The sequence below is a fragment of the Choloepus didactylus genome, chromosome 10 (genome assembly GCF_015220235.1).
Source record: "Choloepus didactylus isolate mChoDid1 chromosome 10, mChoDid1.pri, whole genome shotgun sequence".
NCBI lineage: Eukaryota > Metazoa > Chordata > Mammalia > Pilosa > Megalonychidae > Choloepus > Choloepus didactylus.
In genome coordinates, this window is record NC_051316.1 from 39,591,384 (window position 1) to 39,612,036 (window position 20,653).

The window sequence follows — 20,653 nt, forward strand, 5'->3', positions numbered from 1 at the left end:
ACTTGAATTTCACTCCTGTTGGAAGAAAATATTGTATTACACTGAGGAAAGGAATTAAATGGCTTAAATTTTATTACCTATAATTTTCCCCAACAAAATTGGGCAGCTGGATTTTGACTTACATGAAATATGGCTTGATAGGATCAGAGAAAGGGATGGTGATCTATGTAGCAGAACTTTCCTTGTTTTACGTTACATAGTTTTCCATTGTTTGGGGCTACTTTTTAGACTAATGAAAACAGATTAATTTTATGTTAGAAACAATAATAAAAACAAATTACAAAGAGCAAAGTCTGCCTGAATGTTCACACAAACCCCTGTGCTTCCCTGACAGATCTGCTGTGAGCTGGAAGAGAGTCAGAACCCTTGCCTAGAGCTGGAGCCCTTTGAATGTGGTTGTGATGAGATCCTGGTGTACCAGCAGGAGAACCCCTCAGTGACTTGTGATCAGGTTGTTCTGCTTGTTAAGGAAGTTATCAATAGGAGGTGTCCAGAGATGGCCTCCAACAGCCGCACATCCTCAACAGAAGCTGTGGCAGGCAGTGCCCCACTCTCCCAGGGATCTTCTGGGATTATGGAGTTGTATGGTTCTGATGTAGAGCCACAGCCCAGCTCTGTGAATTTCATAGAAAACCCACCAGATCTCAATGATTCCAACCAAGCACAGGTGGATGCCAACATAGACCTTGTCAGCCCAGATAGTGGGTTGGCCACCATTAGGAGCAGCCGTTCATCCAAGGAGAGCTCAGTTTTCCTCAGTGATGACAGTCCAGTGGGAGAAGGTACCGGGACTCATCACAGCCTCCTCCCAGGGTTTGACTCCTATAGTCCCATTCCTGAAGGGGCAGTAGCTGAGGAGCATGCACGGTCTGGAGAACATGGTGAACACTTTGACCTCTTCAACTTTGACCCAGCGCCCATGGTTTCTGGCCAGTCCCAGCCATCTTCTCATTCTGCGGACTACTCCCCAGCAGATGACTTCTTCCCCAACAGTGATTCATCAGAAGGACAGCTCCCCACTGAGCCTAAAGGACTTGACAGGATGGGGACCAGCATGTCTAATTATTCATCCAGTTCACTTTTGTCAGGGGCTGGCAAAGATAGCCTTGTGGAATTTGATGAGGAGTTTGTCCAGAGGCAAGAAAGTCCTGGGGATAACTCCGAAAGAAATTTGAATCTGACAGATTTTGTGCAAGATGAATCTCCTTCACTAGAAAGACCAAGAAATATTGGAAAGAGAATCCCACCAACACCTATGAATAGCTTTGTGGAAAGCTCACCATCCACTGAAGAACCAGCTCTACTTTCTCCAGAAGATATGACCCAAAATGCAATTGACACAGGCCCCACAGAGCCACCTCAGACCCGTGTGCGATGCAGCAGCTGGTGGGGTGGTTTGGAAATTGACTCTAAAAATATTGCAGATGCATGGAGTTCCAGTGAGCAGGAATCTGTCTTCCAGAGCCCAGAATCCTGGAAAGATCATAAGCCAAGCCCAGTTGATAGGAGAGCCTCAGATTCTGTATTTCAACGGAAGAGTCTCGAATTTCCAAAGTCAGATCCCTGGGAGACTGAATTTGGACCTCCGGTACTGGGTAGCAATGGCATTGAAAGTCAGACTGAGGAAAGCTTGCAGCTTCAGAACTTGCCCACTGAGAACTCCCATTTGCCAAACACTTCTCCTCAGGGAACAAACCACCTGATAGAAGACTTCACTGCTTTGTGGCGTTCCGATCGATCTCCCACAGCAATGCCTGAGCCGTGGGGAAATCCCACAGATGATAGCGAACCAGCTGCTGCAGGGTCATTCCCTGCCTGGAGTGCATTTGGTAAAGAACACAACACTGGAGCTTTGAAAAATACCTGGAATCTGCATCCAATGAGTCGTGAGACCCCTTCTGTGAGGGACCCGAATGAGTGGGCCATGGCCAAAAGTGGATTTTCTTTCCCTTCACAAGACTTAGTGGACAATTCTTCCAGAGAACCAAGTGAAGAAGCAGCTCCCGAAATCTGGGGGAAGAAGAACCGTGACCCCAGGGATAAAACCCTTCTATCTAGAAATCCCTGTTCCAGTTTGGATCAAGCATGGAATAGTTGTGAGCCACCAAAGGAAGATCAGAATGGTTTGGTGGATCCTAAAATTAGGGGGAAGGCATATGAAAAGGTAGATTCTTGGAACCTTTTTGAGGAGAGTATCAGGAAAGGAAGATCAGATATCCTAGCAACTTGGGAAGATTCTTTCTTATCATATAAATGCTCTGACTACAGTGCCTCCAACATCTGTGAAGATTCAGCGGCTTCCCCCTTAGATACCAACTACTCCACCTCTGACTCTTATACATCTCCAACATTTGCTGGAGATGAAAAAGAAACTGAAAACAAGCCGTTTGATAGAGAGGAAGGCTTTGAATCAAAAGATGCTAACTCTGCCGTGAAGGAGGCTGAAATACCTCCTCAATCACCACAGGAGCCACTTAGAAATCGAATTAGCTCAGGTCCTGGGAGCCTAGAAATGTGGGCTTTACCTCACACAAATAATAGTTCTGATATAAATGCTGCTCATGACCCAAATTTGCTCCCTAAAGAGCCAACAGATATGCTCCCAACAGAGCCAATGGATAAAAACATAGAAGATGATGTTGGGGAGAGCAGCCAGTCCAGTTATGAAGACCCCAGGATGATGCAGCTGTACAACGAGACAAACCGACAGCTCACACTTCTGCACAACAGCACCAACTCTCAGCAGACAGCCTCAGACAATCTTGACTTGTGGAACAGAGTGATACTGGAAGACACTCAGTCCACGGCCACCATCTCAGATATGGATAATGATTTGGATTGGGATGACTGCAGTGGGGGTATGGCAATCCCTGGTGAGGGTCAAGCACAAGGATACATAGGTGAAGGTTCTGAACCAGAAACTCGATTTTCAGTGAAGCAGCTAGAGCCATGGGGTATGGAGTACAAGGAAGCAAATCAGGTAGACTGGGATCTTCCTGCCTCTTCTGAGCACAAGGTCACTGCTTCCAATGAATACCACGTATCGAATGAGGAAAGTGGACAGCTAATTGTGAGCAATATTTGGGATTCCATCATGAGAGATAGCGACATGCCATCATTAATGTTGCCAGCCCCATTATATATGACAGATTCAGAACAAAGCAAATCGACGCCTGAAACTCCCAGCTCATCCGAAAAAGTTAAGGACAGCCACATCCCAGATGTATTAGAAGCCTCCGGAGCCAGTCATTCAGAAGCACTTACACCTGATCCTGACAGCCAGGTCACATGGAGTGGAACCCCGCAGAGCGGTACAGCAGCCTTGACAACCAGGTTGGAGAATCCAGGACATTTTGCACATTCAGATCCATGGGAAGGTCATGGCTATGGTCAAAGTGAAAGTGAGAAGGAAGCCCCTGGAGTCCGTGATAGGCAGCGCCTTGGTGAGGAAGAGGTGATAAGCTGTGAGGTGCATAGTGCCTCGGGGAATTCTGGAAAAGGGGAAGGTGACCAACAACTGTCTTCTCCAGTTGTATCTGTACATCGAGAAATCTGTGATGAGTCAGGAAAAATCAGCTCTCTCTCAGTCACTTCCAGTCTCCAGGCTGAGGAACCAGAGGACCTTGGAGAGCAGGAAAAGGGATCTTATAATCTGGACTCATGTGATGTGCAAACAGGAGCGTCTACAAATGACCTTCAGATGGACAATATCTATGAAACGCACCCCTTAAACCACAGAAATCCAAGCGAGGCTCCTGAAGTTTCCTGTAGTATAAATTTAACAGAAAATGAATCTTCATGTGAAATGGCTCCTGAGAAAACTGAAGAAGATAAAATTCTGGATCCAGAGACAGTGAACGAAATGCCACCTCATGAATTTCCCCAAAGCCTTCACATTTGGGATGGCCCTCTAGAGAGTGATGTGCAGGTCAGTTATACAAGTTCTGAGATAACTGAGAATCTTGAAGTTAAGAGTACTGAAAACAGCCTTCCAAGAGCTAGTTCCTTGGGAAATTATGACAAAGAGAGTATTTCTAGTGAGTATACACATTCAAGCGTATCGAGTCCTGACCTAAATGATTCTTCAGCTGCATCGCTTTCCTGGGGCCATGTACCCAGTACTCAGCATCAGAAAGAAAATCAAGATAATTGGTGTGAACAGAATCACCAAGAATCTGAATTAATTACCACTGAGAGCCAAGTAGAAGTAATTACTGAAATGAGGGACCTGGAGAAAAGCAGAGTGGAAGAGTTTGAAAAGAACTTTGATCATAAGGTTCCTAAATTTTTAGAGATTTGGAATGACTCTGCAGATGGTGAATCCTTTTCTTCTTTATCTAGCCCAGAAACAGGCAAATATAGTGAACATTCAGAGGCATATCAGGAAGGAAATCTAATGGTTAGCCATCTGGAGAAAAATATGCATGACATACCTGAAACTGTGCAGCCAGAGGACTCCAAGTTCTTGTCAAAAAGCTCAGGTTCTGATGATGATAGTGTAATTGATGAAGAGTCAGCAGAGAAAGAGGCCACTTGCCAAGATGCTAAGAGTGAATCCAAAGACTGGGATTCATTGAATGAATCTAATGAGTTCTTGGCCACAGCTGATCTCAAGATTCAGGAATTTTCTGAATCAGTAGGCATTTCAGGACCATCAGGAAATGAGAATAAGTGTAACACATTCTCTGATGATCAGCAAAGCAGCCCTGATCATTGGAATTTCTCACCACTAAAGAATACTGAAATACAGCTTACAACAGAGGATACAGAGGCAAAGTCTTCTCCAGAAACAGAGAAATCAGGAGATACCACGTGGCAGATATCTCCCCAAACAGAACCAAAGACTGAAAATAATTCTACATTGGAAATGCTTGGCTCTCCAGTTGAGCGTGCCAAGTGCTGGAATGATGCCTTTCCACCAGAAGGTATGCCAACTGAGAGCACATTCAAAGGGGAACTGTGTAACTCAAGTGGTATGTTAGAGATGAATTCATCAGTATGCCACGGTGTGGATCCTTGGGGAGTACCCATTCAGGGTGATACTGAATCCATGGAAACACATTGTACTAATCCGTTCAGTGACAAACATCAGTCACCCTTCCTAGATAGTGATGGGGAGAACTCCTGCGGTCAACTTTGGAACATTCAACCAAGGCAGCCAGACTCAGTAGCTGATCAGCTTACCCAGCTTGTAATACTGGACCAGATTAAAGAAAAAGATCCAAGAGAGCAAATCTCCATGTCTTCTGCTGATGATGAGCTCACTTATGAAACACATGCACAAGAGAAATGTCAGGATACCAGGCCGTCAGCCTGGCATCAGCAGGATGCAACATTTACTCACCCAGATGAAAATGAATGTGTTTCAACTGTTGAGGGTCAAGAAACAAACTGGTGGGAACAAGAAAAATCATTCACCAGTGAAACTACAAATTCAGACATTGCCTCAGAAAATGTCCCCGTGGTGGATTCTTCCACCCAACTGATAAAGAAGTCAAGCTCTGGATGGAATGACTCTAGTCCTAACGAGGGTCCTAAAGGCACATTTGTTCCAGATCTTTTACATGGCAGCTTCCAAGAGGGTGGGCAACTGGCCTCAGCTTCACCTGACTTGTGGACAGATGCGAAGCAACCCTTCAGCTTGAAGGCAGATGGTGAAAATCCTGATATACTGACTTACTGTGACCACGATAGCAATTCTCAGGCCTCCAATAGCCCTGATATATGTCACGATTATGAAGCAAAGCAAGAGACCGACCAGCACGGCAGTGCTTGGATGGAACCTGAAGTAGAATCCACTGAGTTATGTTGCACTGAACCAAAGATGATTGAAGAACCCAGTCATGAGCCCAGGCAGGAATCTGGCCCGTACCATTCAGGACTGTGTCCTGAAAATGCAATTCCACTGCCTCCAGTCAGCAAACAAACAAACATAAATGACTCGTCTCAGCCTGCTGCTCATAAAAGTTCTCCTGAGTATTCTGAAATAAAGGGTGAAAGTAATGATACAGATTTAAAAGCATCAGAAAACGGAGCCTGGCTCAGTTTAGCACCAGCTTTGGAACCTGCTGACAAAACAATCTCAATGACTGAAAATATGGGAACCAGCATTTTTGTAACTCACCATGAGCCAGTCATGGATGACAATATCCCTCGGATATCGGAAGGCTTTTCTCCTGGAAGTCCTAGAGATGCAACAGCTTTGGCGGACTGTGAGCAAACTTTTGCTACTGAGAGTCCTGCCGCTGTTACTGACATTTTGCTAGCCTCTGACCCTTGTTTGGATGTAAGCGAAGCTGCCTTTGACCACAGTTGCAGCGTCGCCTCAGGCCTCAACACTTCCACGGGAACGATAGATGACATGAGTAAACTGACATTGTCGGAAGGCAATACCGAAACGCCAGTTGACGGGGATGCAGGGAAGCAGGATATCTGTTCATCTGAAGCCTCGTGGGGTGATTTTGAATATGATGTAATGGGTCAAAATATTGACGAAGATTTTATGAAAGAGCCTGAACACTTTGTCTATGGTGGAGACCCTCCCTTGGAAGAAGATGCCTGGAGGCAACCGCTAGCGACATACACACCTCCCTTTGATTTGTCCTATCTCACAGAACCCACCCACTGTGCTGAAAAAACAGAGGAAGCTGGGTCTCCCGAGGATGAGTCTCTGGGGAGCGAAGTAGCACAGATACTGCTTTCTGCCCTTCCAAACCGAAGAGGCGAGGAAAACCATGCTGAGGCTGAAAACAGGCAGCCCGGATCCCAGCTGGTAGAGCTGCACATTTGGGAAGACACTGAGTCTATTTCGTCACCTGTAAGAGCAGGATTGAATGTTGAGTTATCTCCATCAAATGATGTTGACTGGGAAGTAGAAACCGATAATTCTGACTCACCAGCAGGTGGAGACATAGGAACACCAAATGGTAAGAAATTGCCCACCCCACCGCCCCCAGGAAACTGCTGCTTTCATTAAACCAGTAAAGTTACTGCATACATAAGATACGCTCTTCCTACTCATGTGGGTAGAGAGAACTAAATTGGAAATGCATGCCTAACCAAGTATGAACAGCAGCAATATTTAATGCTCCTGTAATACTTATTACTGATAGTGCATGAGAAAATTAAACAACTCTACAAGATAAAAATACTTCTTAAAATATCTCTTTTTAGATGGATCACTTGTAAAGATCACAAAACATTTAAGGTGCTAATTAAGTCTTGTTCTCCCCTTCTCACTTTTATCTTCCACATCTAGGTGCCAACAAGGAATTATTAGACTTGGAAGGAGAAAAAATAATTCCTACCAAGGACCCTGAGCAGATAAAATCTGAATACAGGGAAGAAAGATGCACAGAGAAGAATGAAGATCATCATGCACTACACACGGATTACATACTTGTAAACCATGAAGAAAATGCACCTCAGAAGCCAGAGGTCTGTGAAGCGAGAGAAAGCACATCTGAATTAGAAGGATCTGACAAAGGTTCAGAAGTGGGGTCACCAGGAATTCAGATGGCAAGCTTCCCAGAGTTCCATGAACAAAAAGACCATTCTGTAGAGAGAATGACTTCCAAAGACAAAAAGAGATCATCTCCTGAGAGCCCTGGACAAGACCAGAGTTGGATGGTCCTGGGCCATGGTGAGGTTGGTGATGTGTCATCAGAAGGGGGAACAAGTCAACTGGAAGCCAAGGGCTCAGGGTGGTGTGCCAAGGCCAGGGAGCCAGCCTCAGACCCCAGTCTGGGCAAGGAGCCCCAGACACAAGTTCTGAGAGAAATGAAGTCTCAAGAGTCTTTAGCACTAGAGGAAGTCTCCAGTCTGGACAGCCAATCAAGGAAGACCAAGCTCCAAGCTGGGGCTGGTCCGGATGTCTTTACGTTGCAGGCTGTCACCCATGACAATGAGTGGGAAATGCTTTCACCACAGCCTTCTCAGAAAAACTTGATCCCTGAAATGGAAATGGAGGAGGAGACAGAGTTCCCTGAGCCCAGGATAAGGAAACCAAGACCAAACGGGTAAGCAAAAAGCTAGATTTATTTTTTCCTGAAAGCCATTTTATGTAGAAACTGGGAAGTGGGGAGAGATTTCAGAATATGAAGAGTACCTAGATGAGTGGAGGTTTGCTTATATTTATTGCAAAGTGAATGATCAGTGAAAGCCTTTTCTAGATCATCATAACCATGATGATGATCTGTGTCCATTTTCAGCCAAAATAAACACTTCAGTTTCCATCCAGGCTCTCTTTCTGCCCTCCTAATCCCCTACTCCCACCTACTAAATACCTCTTATTACTAATAAATGGGCAGTTGGAACTGGATGGGGAGTGGGCACCTACTATGTGCATGGCAGTTTGCACACATTATCTCATTTAATCCTTACAACAACCCCCAAGGTATGTATTATTATCTTTGTTTTACCCACACTGGTAGGGGGAGTGAAGTTGGGAGGACTTGAGGCTCACAAAGGTTTTATGACTTGCCCACAAACCTTGTCACCAGAATGGACATTGTGGATTCAAAACTTTCCACCTCTAAAGCCTCACCTTTTGGACAGACACACTGCCTCTCTTACAGAAAAAGTGTTTCTGGTTCTATGTAAGCATTTTGCTTACTAGTAGGAATAAGTAAACTCCACAGCAGTTTGAAAATCTTAGTGTGAAACATTCATTCTGTAATTGAGAAAGAATTGGTTAAAAACTGGCAAACAACCATCAAATTAGTGATTCAATCATCCGTTTCTTCCTTTATTCACCATATGGTTTTGAGAATCTGCTCTGTGCCACATTTCTGTGTGGCCAGTGGATATCTAGCAGAGAACAGGACATCATCCTGCCTGTAACCTTTCAGGCTCACTGGAACTCTCTAGGGTTGTTCATTTCTCTTCAGTTGCCCTTATAAAGCCCTCCTGCTTCCAGGCACAAAAGTGCATGCTCTGCAGAGGAACTTAAGTGCAAGGGAAAATCATGCTTCCTCTTTAAACTGTGGTGGAGAAAAGATATCTCCTTCCTGCTCACTTTATGAGTATAAAGGACAATACACCACATACCCATGCTGTGAGCCAGGACAGCTGGATTCCAGCCTGGCTTTACCATTAACTGGCTATATATTTTAGGATTAACCCCAGGCTTAAGTTTCTTCATCCATGTAATGAGTGGATTGGGCTCGGGGATCTCAAGCCTTCCTTTGGTATTAAATTCTGTGGACTTAATTTGTGAGTAAACAGGATGTGCCCAGGATAGCTTTGGCATTCACAGATTCCATTTCCTGATGAAACAGAAAGTGTAGCAGGCATATATTGGGAGTAGTAAAGTATGGAGTTAAAAGATGTACCAAATTCAAGCACAGATTCCTAAATCTAGGCATTTTCAGTTGGCTTCATCTTTCTTTCTTCTTGTCAAGCTATTTCCTTCTGGAGAGACCCCAGATCCGCTGTCAGAAAGAGAGCAGCAGATGGATCCCAGAAGCCCTGCTGGCATTATTGGAAACTGAACTAAGAGCTTGGGCAGCCTTGAGTTGGCTGAGCTATTGTTTGGCTTCTTGTCTGCATTTTGCACATGCTTCCAAAATCCAACATATGACAGTGTTAGGTTGTGCCACCATCTTCTCTTTCAATTCCATTTTTTTTTGCTCATTCCTTTCTGCTCTGCTCAGCCCCTGCAGTAATGAAAACTTTTCTTACAACGGGGAGTGGTGGGGTATGTCGGAACTTTCCCCCCTGACATTTATATTCTCTTTTGCATAAATAATTTATTCTGAATGCATTTGAAAGTTTCTCTCTGAATAAGGCTCTCAGCTGGATTATTTGGAGAATACTAGTTGTTTAAAATAGTGGTTCTCAAAGTGGGATCCCCAGGCCAGAGACATCGGCATAACCTGGGCACCTGTTCGAAATGCACATTATCAACCCTACCCCAGACCTCCCATATCAGAAACTCTGGGATGAGGCCCAGCACTCAGTTTTAACAAGCTCTCCCGGTGATTCTGATGCATGCTAGCTTGAGAACCAGTGGTCTAATATATACTCCCAGCCTTCTCGGAGTTTAAAATACAATTTAAGAGTTAAAACATGAGTGAAAAGGTAGGTAATAGTTGTGGTAGATTGAATCATGCCCCCCACAAAGACATGTTCAAGTCCTAACCCTACAGGTGTGAATTCATTTATAAATAAAACCTTCAAAGGTTTTGGATCAGGCTGAATTAAACCAGGGTGGGCCTTAATCCAATATGGCAAAATCCTTATAAACAGGAAATTCAGACACAGTCTATTAGGAGAAGCCAGAGAAGGAGGAAAATTGCCATGTAACTGAGGCAGAAATGAACCTACAAGCAAAGGATCCCCCAAAATTGCCAGCACCAGAACACTACAGGATCTGGGAGAAAGCATGACCTGGCAATATTTTGATTTTGATCTTAAAGTCTTCGTTTAAACCAACCAGTGTATAGTATTTACCATAGCCCCCCTGGCAAATGAAGACAACAGTGTAAAATTTAAATCAAGACAGTTAATGACCAATGGAAGTTTAAGTATAAATAGCTACTAATTAGGAGCATTTTCTATGGACCCCTACACTACTATCTATTTTACATTTATAATTTGCATACACTGTCTTGCTTTATTTTATATTGACAGCTGCATGAGGTAAGAATTATACAGGTGAGGAAACCAGTGCTCAGAAAGGTTAAATTGCTTGCTGTGGGTTATTGTTAGAAAGTGGAAAAGTTGGGATTTGATTTTGAATATCTCTATGTCTAGAGTGTGTATTCTTACTGCTAGTAAGTTAAGAGGGGAGGTATCTATTTAGGGAGCTTTATGGAGGAGGAACCAGGAATGATTTGTCCATCAGGCATAGGAGGCTTAGTACTCTATGGGGCCACCAGAAAGGCTTTAATTTTTTTCTTAAGTAGAAGAAAAAAAAATGAATATAATCCATACTGGATTCATACCACCTGTATGCCAATGCAGTCATAAAATATAATTTTTAATTTTTTTATGAAGGAAGGAGCCTGTATTAGTTTCCTAGGGCTGCCATAACAAATTAACACACACTGGGTGGCTTAAAACAACATATTTATTCTCTCATGATACTTGATGCTAGAAGTCTGAAATCGAGATGTTGGTGGAGCCATGCTCCATCCAAGGTCTCCAGCAGAGGATGCTTCCTTACCTCCTCCAGCTTCTGGTGGCCCAGGTGTTCCTTGGCTTGTGGCAGCACCACTCCCATCCCTGCTCCATCTTCACACGGCTGCCTTCCCTCTGTGTCTGTGTGTCTGTGACTCTTCTTCTCTTTTTATAAGGACACCAGTCTTATTTGATTAGGGGCCACCCTAATCTGCTATGGCCTCATCTCAACTTCATTATATCTGCAAAGACCCTATGTCCAGATAAGGTCTCTGTCACAGGTACAGGGTTAGGATTTGAGCATACCTTTTTGAGGGACACAAGTGCCCAGGACCCATGAAAGTCCTACTGAGGGCCAGAGAGGTACAGTTAGTGAAGGACATTAAAGAAAGGTCATGATTTGGAAAGGCAAAGAGGAGGGTGAGAGGCCAGTCCATGAGGGAGGGATAAGAAGAAGGAAATTCTGGAAGCAGGAAGGTACTCACAGAGGCAGTATAATAAATAAGAAATAAGAAAATCATATTTTCCAAACCAAACACCTGCAAACATCTTCTGACGTGTAATCTGATGATCAAATGGAATATCCAAAATCCAGATCAACCTTGGGGGAGCAGGGGAAGATGTGTTCTTCATAGAAAGAAGTAGGCTTGTAGGCTCATAGTATAGACAATATGACACACTGGTTACTATTCAGCTTATCCCCCCTCTGACCCAGACTCACTCCCAACTAAACTCCCCACATGCTTTGAGAGCGGAAAGCCACATTTTCAAAACCTGAGAAAGTCTCAGAAAGCTGCCTTTTCTCCCAGTACTTCACCCATACACTTGTTAACAAAATGTGTTGCTGGGAGATAACCTCTCTCCAGTGAGATTTTCAGCACTCTGTTCTGGTTCCACAGAATGAATCTTCCCAAAGGACTTGGCCAACATCTTGGCTGTCCTCCAGTGATAGACTGCCAGCACAGGATTTGATATGAATTCCCTGAGACTGTGATGGATATTTCTCATCTTTACCACATGGTCACAGAGAAATTCTGCAGAGAAATCTACCCACACAAACCTTTGTTGAGATGAAGAAACATTTAAATATTTCTTTTAAAGAAGTCATGGTTGGGAAAATATCTTGTAAAGAAAGGGGTGATTTAGTTATATTCAAAAGTATGAACTATATCCTAGGCTACTGTGCTGGTTTGGATGTCTTACGTCCCCCAAAACACCATGTTCTTTGGTGCAATCTTGTGGGGACAGACGTGTTAGTGTTGATTAAGTTGGAATGTTTGAATTAGGTTGTTTCCATGGAGATGTGCCCCACCCAACTATGGGTGATAACTCTGATTGGATAATTTCCATGGAGGTTTGGCCCTGCCCATTCAGTGTTGGCTTGATTAGTTTACTAGAGCACTATATAAGCTCAGACAGAAGGAGCAAGCTTGCTACAGTCAAGATGGACACTTTGAAGAATACACAGGAGCTGAGAAGAGAGGAGCTGCAGATGAGAGACAGTTTGGAGATGGCCATTGAGCACAGACTTTTGCTCCAGAGAAGCTAAGAGAGGAAAAATGCCCCAAGAGCAACTAAGAGTGACGTTTTTGAGGAACTGCAGCCTAGAGAGGAACATCCTGGGAGAAAGCCATTTTGAAACCAAAACTCTGGAGCAGACACCAGCCACATGCCTTCCCAGATAACAGAGGTTTTCTGGACACCATTGGCCATCCTCCAGTGAAGGTACCTAATTGTTGATGACTTACCTTGGACACTTTATGGCCTTAAGACTGTAACTTTGAATGAAATAAACCCCTTTTATAATAGCCGATCCATTTCTGGTGTTTTGAGAAAAGGCAGTGTTAGCAAACTGGAACAACTACTGTTCTGGTTTGCTAAAGCTGCTGTCATGCAAAATACCAGAAATGGATTGGCTTTTATAAAGGGGATTTATTAAGTTACAAATTTACACTTCTAAGGCCATAAAAAGTGTCCAAACTAAGGCATCGACAAAAAGATACCTTCACTGAAGAATGGCTGATGGTGTCCGGAACACCTCTGTCAGCTGGGAAGGCACATAACTGGTCCTCTGTTCCTGGGTTGTGTTTCAAAATGGCTTTCTCCAAGATGTCTCTGGGCTTTCTCTCTCAGCTCCTCTGCATCCTTGCTTCTTTCTCCCAGGGTGTTTCTCTCTAAGTGTCTGGGCGGGGGGTCCTCTCTTAGCTTCTCTGGGGCAAACTCTGGGCTTCATCTCTTAGCATCTTCAAGCATCTCTAAGCATCTCTGTCAGCTCCTGCTCCTGTCCCTCTTCCAGAACCTCTTAAAGGACTTGGGTGATCTAATTAAGACCCACCTTGAATGGGTGGATCCACACCTCCATGGAAAAAATCTAATCAAAATGCCTCACCTACAGTTGGGTGAGTCACATCTCCATGGAAACAACATAATCAAAAACTCACACCCTAATCATCTGTGTGACACCTGAGACTCAGAGCTAGAGCTCTGCAGATATGAATGTCAGTATTAGTGCATAAAGCAACTGTTAAAAAAAAAAAAAGACTGAAAGAGAGCCCAGCCTTCAGTTAGAGATATGAATGAAGCAGATCTGACTAAGACTAGGGCAAATCGGGCCAAGGGATGAAGGTTGAAACTGACTGTGTGTTAAAACTTCAACTTCCGTGTGAGACCAGGGGAAGAGATGTTTGTTTGGTGCAGGATCTATATGTTCTAAACAATATAACTTTTACAGTTTGTTCAAACACCACAGTTGCATGGAACTTTGAATAGGAAGTGAGGTGTGGTGGGTTTGTATAGGTTACAGTGAAATAGTGACACATCCCAGAGTAATTTGGGCAGAGAATAAAAATATATATGCAGGGCCCCTCTGAGCAGCTGAGGGAGAATGCAGAAGTGTTGGACTTCCTCACCGGGCCTGAAGCTGGTGTTCTCACAAACATTGAGGACTGGTGGTTTGATGTGCCAAGCCCTCTATCATGGCGCTTGCCCTTATGAGGATCCTTACTGCAAAGGAGAGGCTAAATCTGCATATAATTGTGCCTAGGAGTCTCCCTCTGGGTGCCTCTTTGTTGTTGAGATGTGGTCCTCCCTCTCTGGCTAGGCCACCTCCGTGGGTGAACTCACTGCCCTCCCTGCTGCGTGGGATCTGGCTCCTAGGGGTGTAAATCTTCCTGGCAGCACAGGGTATGACTCCTGGGGATGAGTCTGGACCCAGCATCGTGGAATTGAGAACATCTTCTTGACCAAAAGGGGGGATGCAGAATGAGGCCAAGTGAAGTTTCGGTGGCTGGGAGATTTCGGGTACAGTCAAGAAGTCACTCTGGTGGACATGCTTGTGCAATGTATGGATAACACTTTTTAGGTTTTGGTGCATTGGAGTGGCTAGAGGTGAATGCCTGAAACTATCAGGCTCCAGCCCAGTATCCTGGACTCTTGAGGATGATTGTGTGACATTGTGGCTTGCAAAGGGTGATGGTGTGACTGTGAAAACCTTGTTGATCACACTCCCTTTGTCTGGTGTGTGGATGGATGAGTGGAAAAATGGGGATGGAAACTGAACGAAAAGTAGGGTGGGATGGGGGGGATGATTTGGATGTTCTTTTTTTACCTTTGTTTTTTGTTGTTCTGTTTCTTTCTGATATAAGGAGGGTGTTTGAGGGTGGATTAGGGTTATGAATGCATAGCTGTGTGATGGTGCTGTGAGCAGTTGATTGCGCACCATGGATGGTTGTATGGTATGTGAATATATTTCAATGGGGCTGAATTTAATTAAAAATAAAACCTCACACCCTAATCAAAAAGATTAATGTCTTCTGCCACAAGATTGCATTAAAGAACATGGCTTTCCTGGAGGACATAATAGATCCAAACCAGCACAGCTAGCATCAACTACTAACATTTTCAAACCCACCATCTGAATTTTATAAAAACTGTGACAGTTGATTTATAAATATATTATGATATTCAAATATACAGATGTGGGACAAGGAAATAGCTGTGCAGAGTGATGAAGAAAAGATTTCCATGACAACTGAGAAAACTCCTGACAATACTTCTCCAAGTTTTGGGGGATATTAGCAGTGAGGGGAGACAGGAGGGTTGGAGGTTGGGAGGGGAAAAAGAAAGAGGGAGTCTTTGTCATGTGTACTTTTTTTTTTACCATCAAGCCCATCTGTTACCAAAATTTTTCCATCATTCCAAATTAAAACTCTGTACCTTTTAAGCCTAAACTCCCTATTCCCTACCCCCACCCCATCTCCCAGTAACCTATATTTTAGATTCTAACTCTCTGAGTTTGCATGTAGTAATTATTTCATATCTGTGAGATCTTTTTCAGCTTCTTTGACATTTGCTATATGGGGTAATGCTGACATTCATAGCTGCCAAACTCTGGCTCTGTGTCTCAGGTGTCACACAGATACCCGAAGTTACAGGGACTGACCAGGCTATACACAAACAGCTCAGCATCTCAGAATTTAGAGATAAACATTACAACCCATGAATAGATGTGACTGCTGTAGGAGCTTACAATCTAGGAACCTTTACCATAAGCCTTCCCCTGACAACCTATGCTCTCAGATTCAGTTCTCAGAGTTTGCACATAATAGTTAGTCCATATTAGTGAGGCGTTATAATGTTTTTCTTTTTAATTCTGGCTTATTTCACTCAACACACTGTCCTCAAGTTCCATTCACCTAGTTGCATACCTCTCAACTTCATTTTTTCTTGCCACTGCACAATATTCCATTGAATGTATATATCACAGTTCACCATTCTATTTATTGGTCAATGTACCCCTTAAGTCACCTCCAATCATTGCAAATCGTGAATACTGCCACCATAAACACCAGTGTGCAATGTCCATTCATGTCCTTGCTCTCAGTTCTTCCAAGTATATACCCAATAATGGGGTTGCAGGACCATATGGCATCCCAATAGTTAGCTCCCTGAGGAACCACCACACTGCCCTCCAGATAGGCTGCACCATTCTACTTTCCCACCAACAGTGAATAGGTACAACCTTGTTTCCACATTTTTTCCAGCACTTGTATCCCTCTGTTTATTTTTTAAGCAGTTTTATTCACACATCATACAATCCATTTTAAGTAAACAATCAGTGGTTCCTGGTATAGTCAAATAGTTATGCATTCACCTCCACAAACTGTATGAGGACATTTCCATTTCTTCCACAAAGAAAGAGGAAAAGGAGAAAATAAATGAAGAATAAAAATATAAAAGATAGAAGAAAAATGAAAATAAAGTAAAATACAATGGAAAGGTCAGACGACACCACCCAAGAATCCCTTATAACTCCTTCTTATAGACATTTAGCTTTGGTATATTGCCATTGTTACAATTAATGAAAGCATCTTACAATGTTACCATTAACTATAGACTCTAGTTTGCATTGATTGTATTTTTTCCCTTGTACCATCCAATTTTAAACAACTTGCAATGTTGACATTCATTTGTTCTCCCTCTTCTAAAATCATTCTTATATTTGTACATTTAATCACCATCATTGACCACTCTAGGTTTCACTAAGTTATACAATCCCAGTCTGTATCTTCTGTCTTTCCTTCTGGTGTCATACATGCCCCTAGCCTTCCTCTTTCGACCATACTCACACTCATCTTTGTTCAGAGTACTTACAATATTGTACTACCATTACACAGCATTATGCTATCTATTTCTGGATCTATACAATCAATCCTGTTTACTCTTATGTACTCCTTCAGCATCAAATGCCCTATTTCTAATCTCTTTCTAACTCATGATGACCTGTGTTCTCAACTTTAACTCTCAAATTTCACTCATCAATGTTAGTTCATATTAGTGAGTCCATAGAGTACCTGTCCTTTTGTTTCTGGCTGATTTCACTCAATGTAATGTCTACTGTCTACCATTTTGACTTTTGGAATTTATATATCATATCTTATTTTCCCTCTCTCTTTTTTGACTCTCACTGATCATCTTCATTTCTACTCTCTTCTCCAAATCTCTCTCTGCTGTCTTTTACTATCTGCCTGTAATTCTCCCTATAATATTTCTTGTAGAGCAGGTCTCTTGTTCACAAATTCTCTCAGTGTCTGTTTGTTGGAAAATATTTTAAACTCTCCCACATTTTTGAAGGACACTTTTGCCAGATATAGGATTCTTGGTTGGCAATTTTTCTCTTGCAGTATCTTAAGTATATCATGACACTGCCTTCTTACCTCCATGGTTTCTACTGAGAAATCCACACATAGTCTTATCAAGCTTCCTTTGTATGTGATGGATAACTTTTCTCTTGCTGCTTGCAAAATTCTCTCCTTGTCTTTGACATTTGATAATCTGATTATTAAGTGTCTTGGAGTAGGTCTATTCAGATCTATTTTGTTTGGGGTACACTGTGATTCTTGGATCTATAATTTTATGTCCTTCATAACAGATGGGAAATTTTCAGTGACTATTTCCTCCATTACTGTTTCTGCCCCCTTTTCCCTTCTCTTCTTCTGGGACACCCATGACATGTATATTTATGTACTTCATGTTGTCATTCATTTCCCTAAGACCCTGCTCATATTTTTCTATTCTTTTCCTTATCTTTTCTTTTGTATGTAGGATTTCATATGTCATGTCATCTAGTTTCTGAATCCTTTCTTCTGCCTCTTCAAATCTGCTGTTGTATGTTTCCATTACAGTTTTTCATTTCTTCTATTGTGCCTTTCATTCCCTTACATTCTGCCAATTGTTTTTTCAAACTTTCAAGTTCTTCCTTATGTTCGCCCAATGTCTTCTTTGTATCATTCATCTCTTTTGCCATATCTTCCCTCAACTTGTTAATTTGATTTTTGAATTGATTTAACATATTTGTTTGAAGATCTTTAATTAGTTGCTTCGACTCCTGTATCTCATTTGAAGTGTAAGTTTGTTCCTCTGACTGGGCCATATCTTCATTTTTTCTAGGGTAATTCATAATTTTTTGTTGTTTGGGTATCTGGTTTCCTTGATTACTCCAATCAGATTTTCCCAGACCAGACAGGCCCTGTTCTCAAGAGGGTGTAATCTGTATCAGGTTTCCTGTTGATGAGATAAAGCAGGTTGCCAGGCTTTCCTGTGAGGCCTCTATATGCTGTGCTTCTCCTATGCTTCCCAGCAGGTGGCATTTGTCAGCCTGCAGCTCCCCATTGGCATAAAGAGGTGTGGTGACATTTATTTTCAGTAGAACCTGTCCCTACCAGGGGCTGATTGTGTCAGAAGCCAAGCTTAAGCTGTTTCTGTTTTTTTTTTATCCCTGGTCCTAGGGTCTGAGTTCTCTGAGGGAGGGCAGCCACTTGAGCTGGGAAGTGGCTCCCCCTTTTCTTAGGGAAGATAAGCCCTTTAGGGATTTATCTCCTACATTTGACTTTTTCCTTTGTCTCTCTATTTTAACTCCACCCTTGCCTGGGTCAGCCCTGACAATTGAAAATGCCTGAGACTTTCTCCATTGAGCTACTTAGAATGAGAGAAAACAAAAGGAAAAAAGAAAGAAATCCCCTTTTCAGAGCCAGTCCCCAGCCCTCCAGTTACCAGTCAATAACCAGAGTTTGTGCCTGGTTCTATGTGCCCCTTTTCTTGGTTCACAGCCCTTTTTCAGTATGCTGAGCTCAACCAACTCCAAAAGCCTCTGTTTTTATTTATTTATGTATTTTCTTTTCCATCAGCCTTGCCTCCTCTCTACAGGGAAAAACCTCAGTTTCCTTTCCTGCTTGCTCCGGGTTTATCTGTGCCCTTAGCTTGTATTCAGTAGTCTAAATTCATTAACTAAAACTGCAGTTGGAGCTTGGTTGAGCTACCTTCCCTTCCTCTTAGTAGACTGCTTCTTTTTCCTACAGGGAAGTGTTTCAGCTCAGCCTGCCATGCCAGTGAGGGGGCGGGTGCCAGTGCCACAGTTTGGGAGCTTTACTTACAGTTCTATGCTGTCAGCTCAGCCATTCCGCCCATTCCAGACTGGTGTACAACATGTGTCCAGTCATGGATGTCCCCCAACAGTTGTTCCAGACTATTTACTAGTTGTTCCTGGCTATATGCTGGTTGTTCCAGAGGACTAACTAAATTCCACACTTCCACATGTACTTTTAAAACAGAGATAAAGTGATTTTCATATTTGTGGTAGCCCCTGCTATGTCTTCTTTCCTAGCTTTATGAGGTGAGTAATTCAGTATCCCCCTAAAATAAAAATAGCCTTTAGACACAATGTATTTCATATTCCACATAACTTGTTTCTATGGTGATATCTGTTTCCTTTCTTTTTAAATGCATAATTCTTGGCCTTTTTTCCTGTCCAACAGGGCTATGGAAAAAAACACATTTTTCCCCTCTGTGTTTTTCATGAGACCTTCTGAAACCAGACCTTTTCTGTCTATGACTTATGGTTTGGGAGTTAGTACATTCATTTTTTCACATCCTGTGGATGCTAAAAATTAAAGGCAGATAAAGAAATAGTACACAGACTCTTTCTCTCCTTTTGGGGTAATGGTATGTTTGGGAACTCTGAGAAGAGGGCTGTTTGAGCACAGACTGCCCCCTCTAGTTTTTGTTGTATGGATGGGCTCTGTGCTATGATCTAAACAATGGTACTTCCACAGATGTAAGCTGATAGTCCAAAAACTAGTTTTCCCTTGTTTATTTACTGTTTTTTGGTTTTGCCTTAAACCAAACCTGGAACACCAAAGTTGGCCCTGGTTTTAACCTATTTTTGTAATTATATTTGATCATTGGTGTGTTGATGTTTGGTGAGTTGGCAGTAATAACTAAGCTTCTTTAAAGTCCTTTAAATTTGCACTGAAATAATTCAGGACTTAGTGTCCCTTTTTATTTGGTATTTCCCCACCTCTGCACTTCTGGCCAGCTCTACACAGGGCAAGCATTCAGTAAGTGCTTGCTGATTGACAAATATAATATTTTATTTGTTCCACTCAAATGCTATTTCATATAGGGTAAATTTTATTATCCCCCTTCGCAGAGCTGCTTATTGTCATCCAGAAATGAAATGGTGGTGAAGTTGGGACTTGAAATTAAAAGTCTTCTCATTTCTAGCCCACTCCTTGTCAATAAAACCTAGCTGTAGAAACAGTCTTTTTTCTTGAACTTCTCCTATAGAACGGTCTATTTATTTCTAATCAACCATTGCAAAGCACATAAAGCCAAAGTTCCCAATGAGAAATTTTGCCTCTGCCTCTGCCTCTTCAGATTATTCTGCAATGCACAAGCTCTGGTGATGACTGAAGGCAAATGTCCCACCACAGCAAATTCATGAGAGCTGCTGCCGCATCTGTGACCTCTCCCATCTGTGGTGTGTGGGGACAGCTTGAGTGGCCAGAGGCCAGAGGGAGGCAAGAGAATCAATGCCTTTCAATGTTCATTTAAGTTTTCAAAAAATTTATAAATGTGGTGTTTTGTGGTGAGAGATTTTATAGTAAGAGTAAGCAATGGGTGCCAAGATGAGGCCATATACAATGCAGGGAGGGGCACCACGGAGGACCCCATTTGTGTTGTATTGGCTTCTGGT

General features: G+C 42.7%; 1 protein-coding gene across 8 annotated transcripts in view; it reads left to right on the top strand.

The window, feature by feature from the left end:
• The first annotated feature begins 380 nt into the window (after window positions 1-380).
• The window catches only part of PRUNE2 (prune homolog 2 with BCH domain), a 96,511-nt gene continuing 76,238 nt past the window's right edge, over window positions 381-20,653 (top strand). For all 8 annotated transcript variants that reach the window (XM_037797040.1, XM_037797044.1, XM_037797039.1 and 5 more), the window contains exons 1-2: window positions 381-6,926; window positions 7,259-8,018. In XM_037797040.1, coding sequence (XP_037652968.1) covers window positions 497-6,926; window positions 7,259-8,018 — 7,190 coding nt within the window. In that variant the 5' untranslated portion in view covers window positions 381-496. The remainder of the gene's footprint in view (window positions 6,927-7,258; window positions 8,019-20,653) is intronic.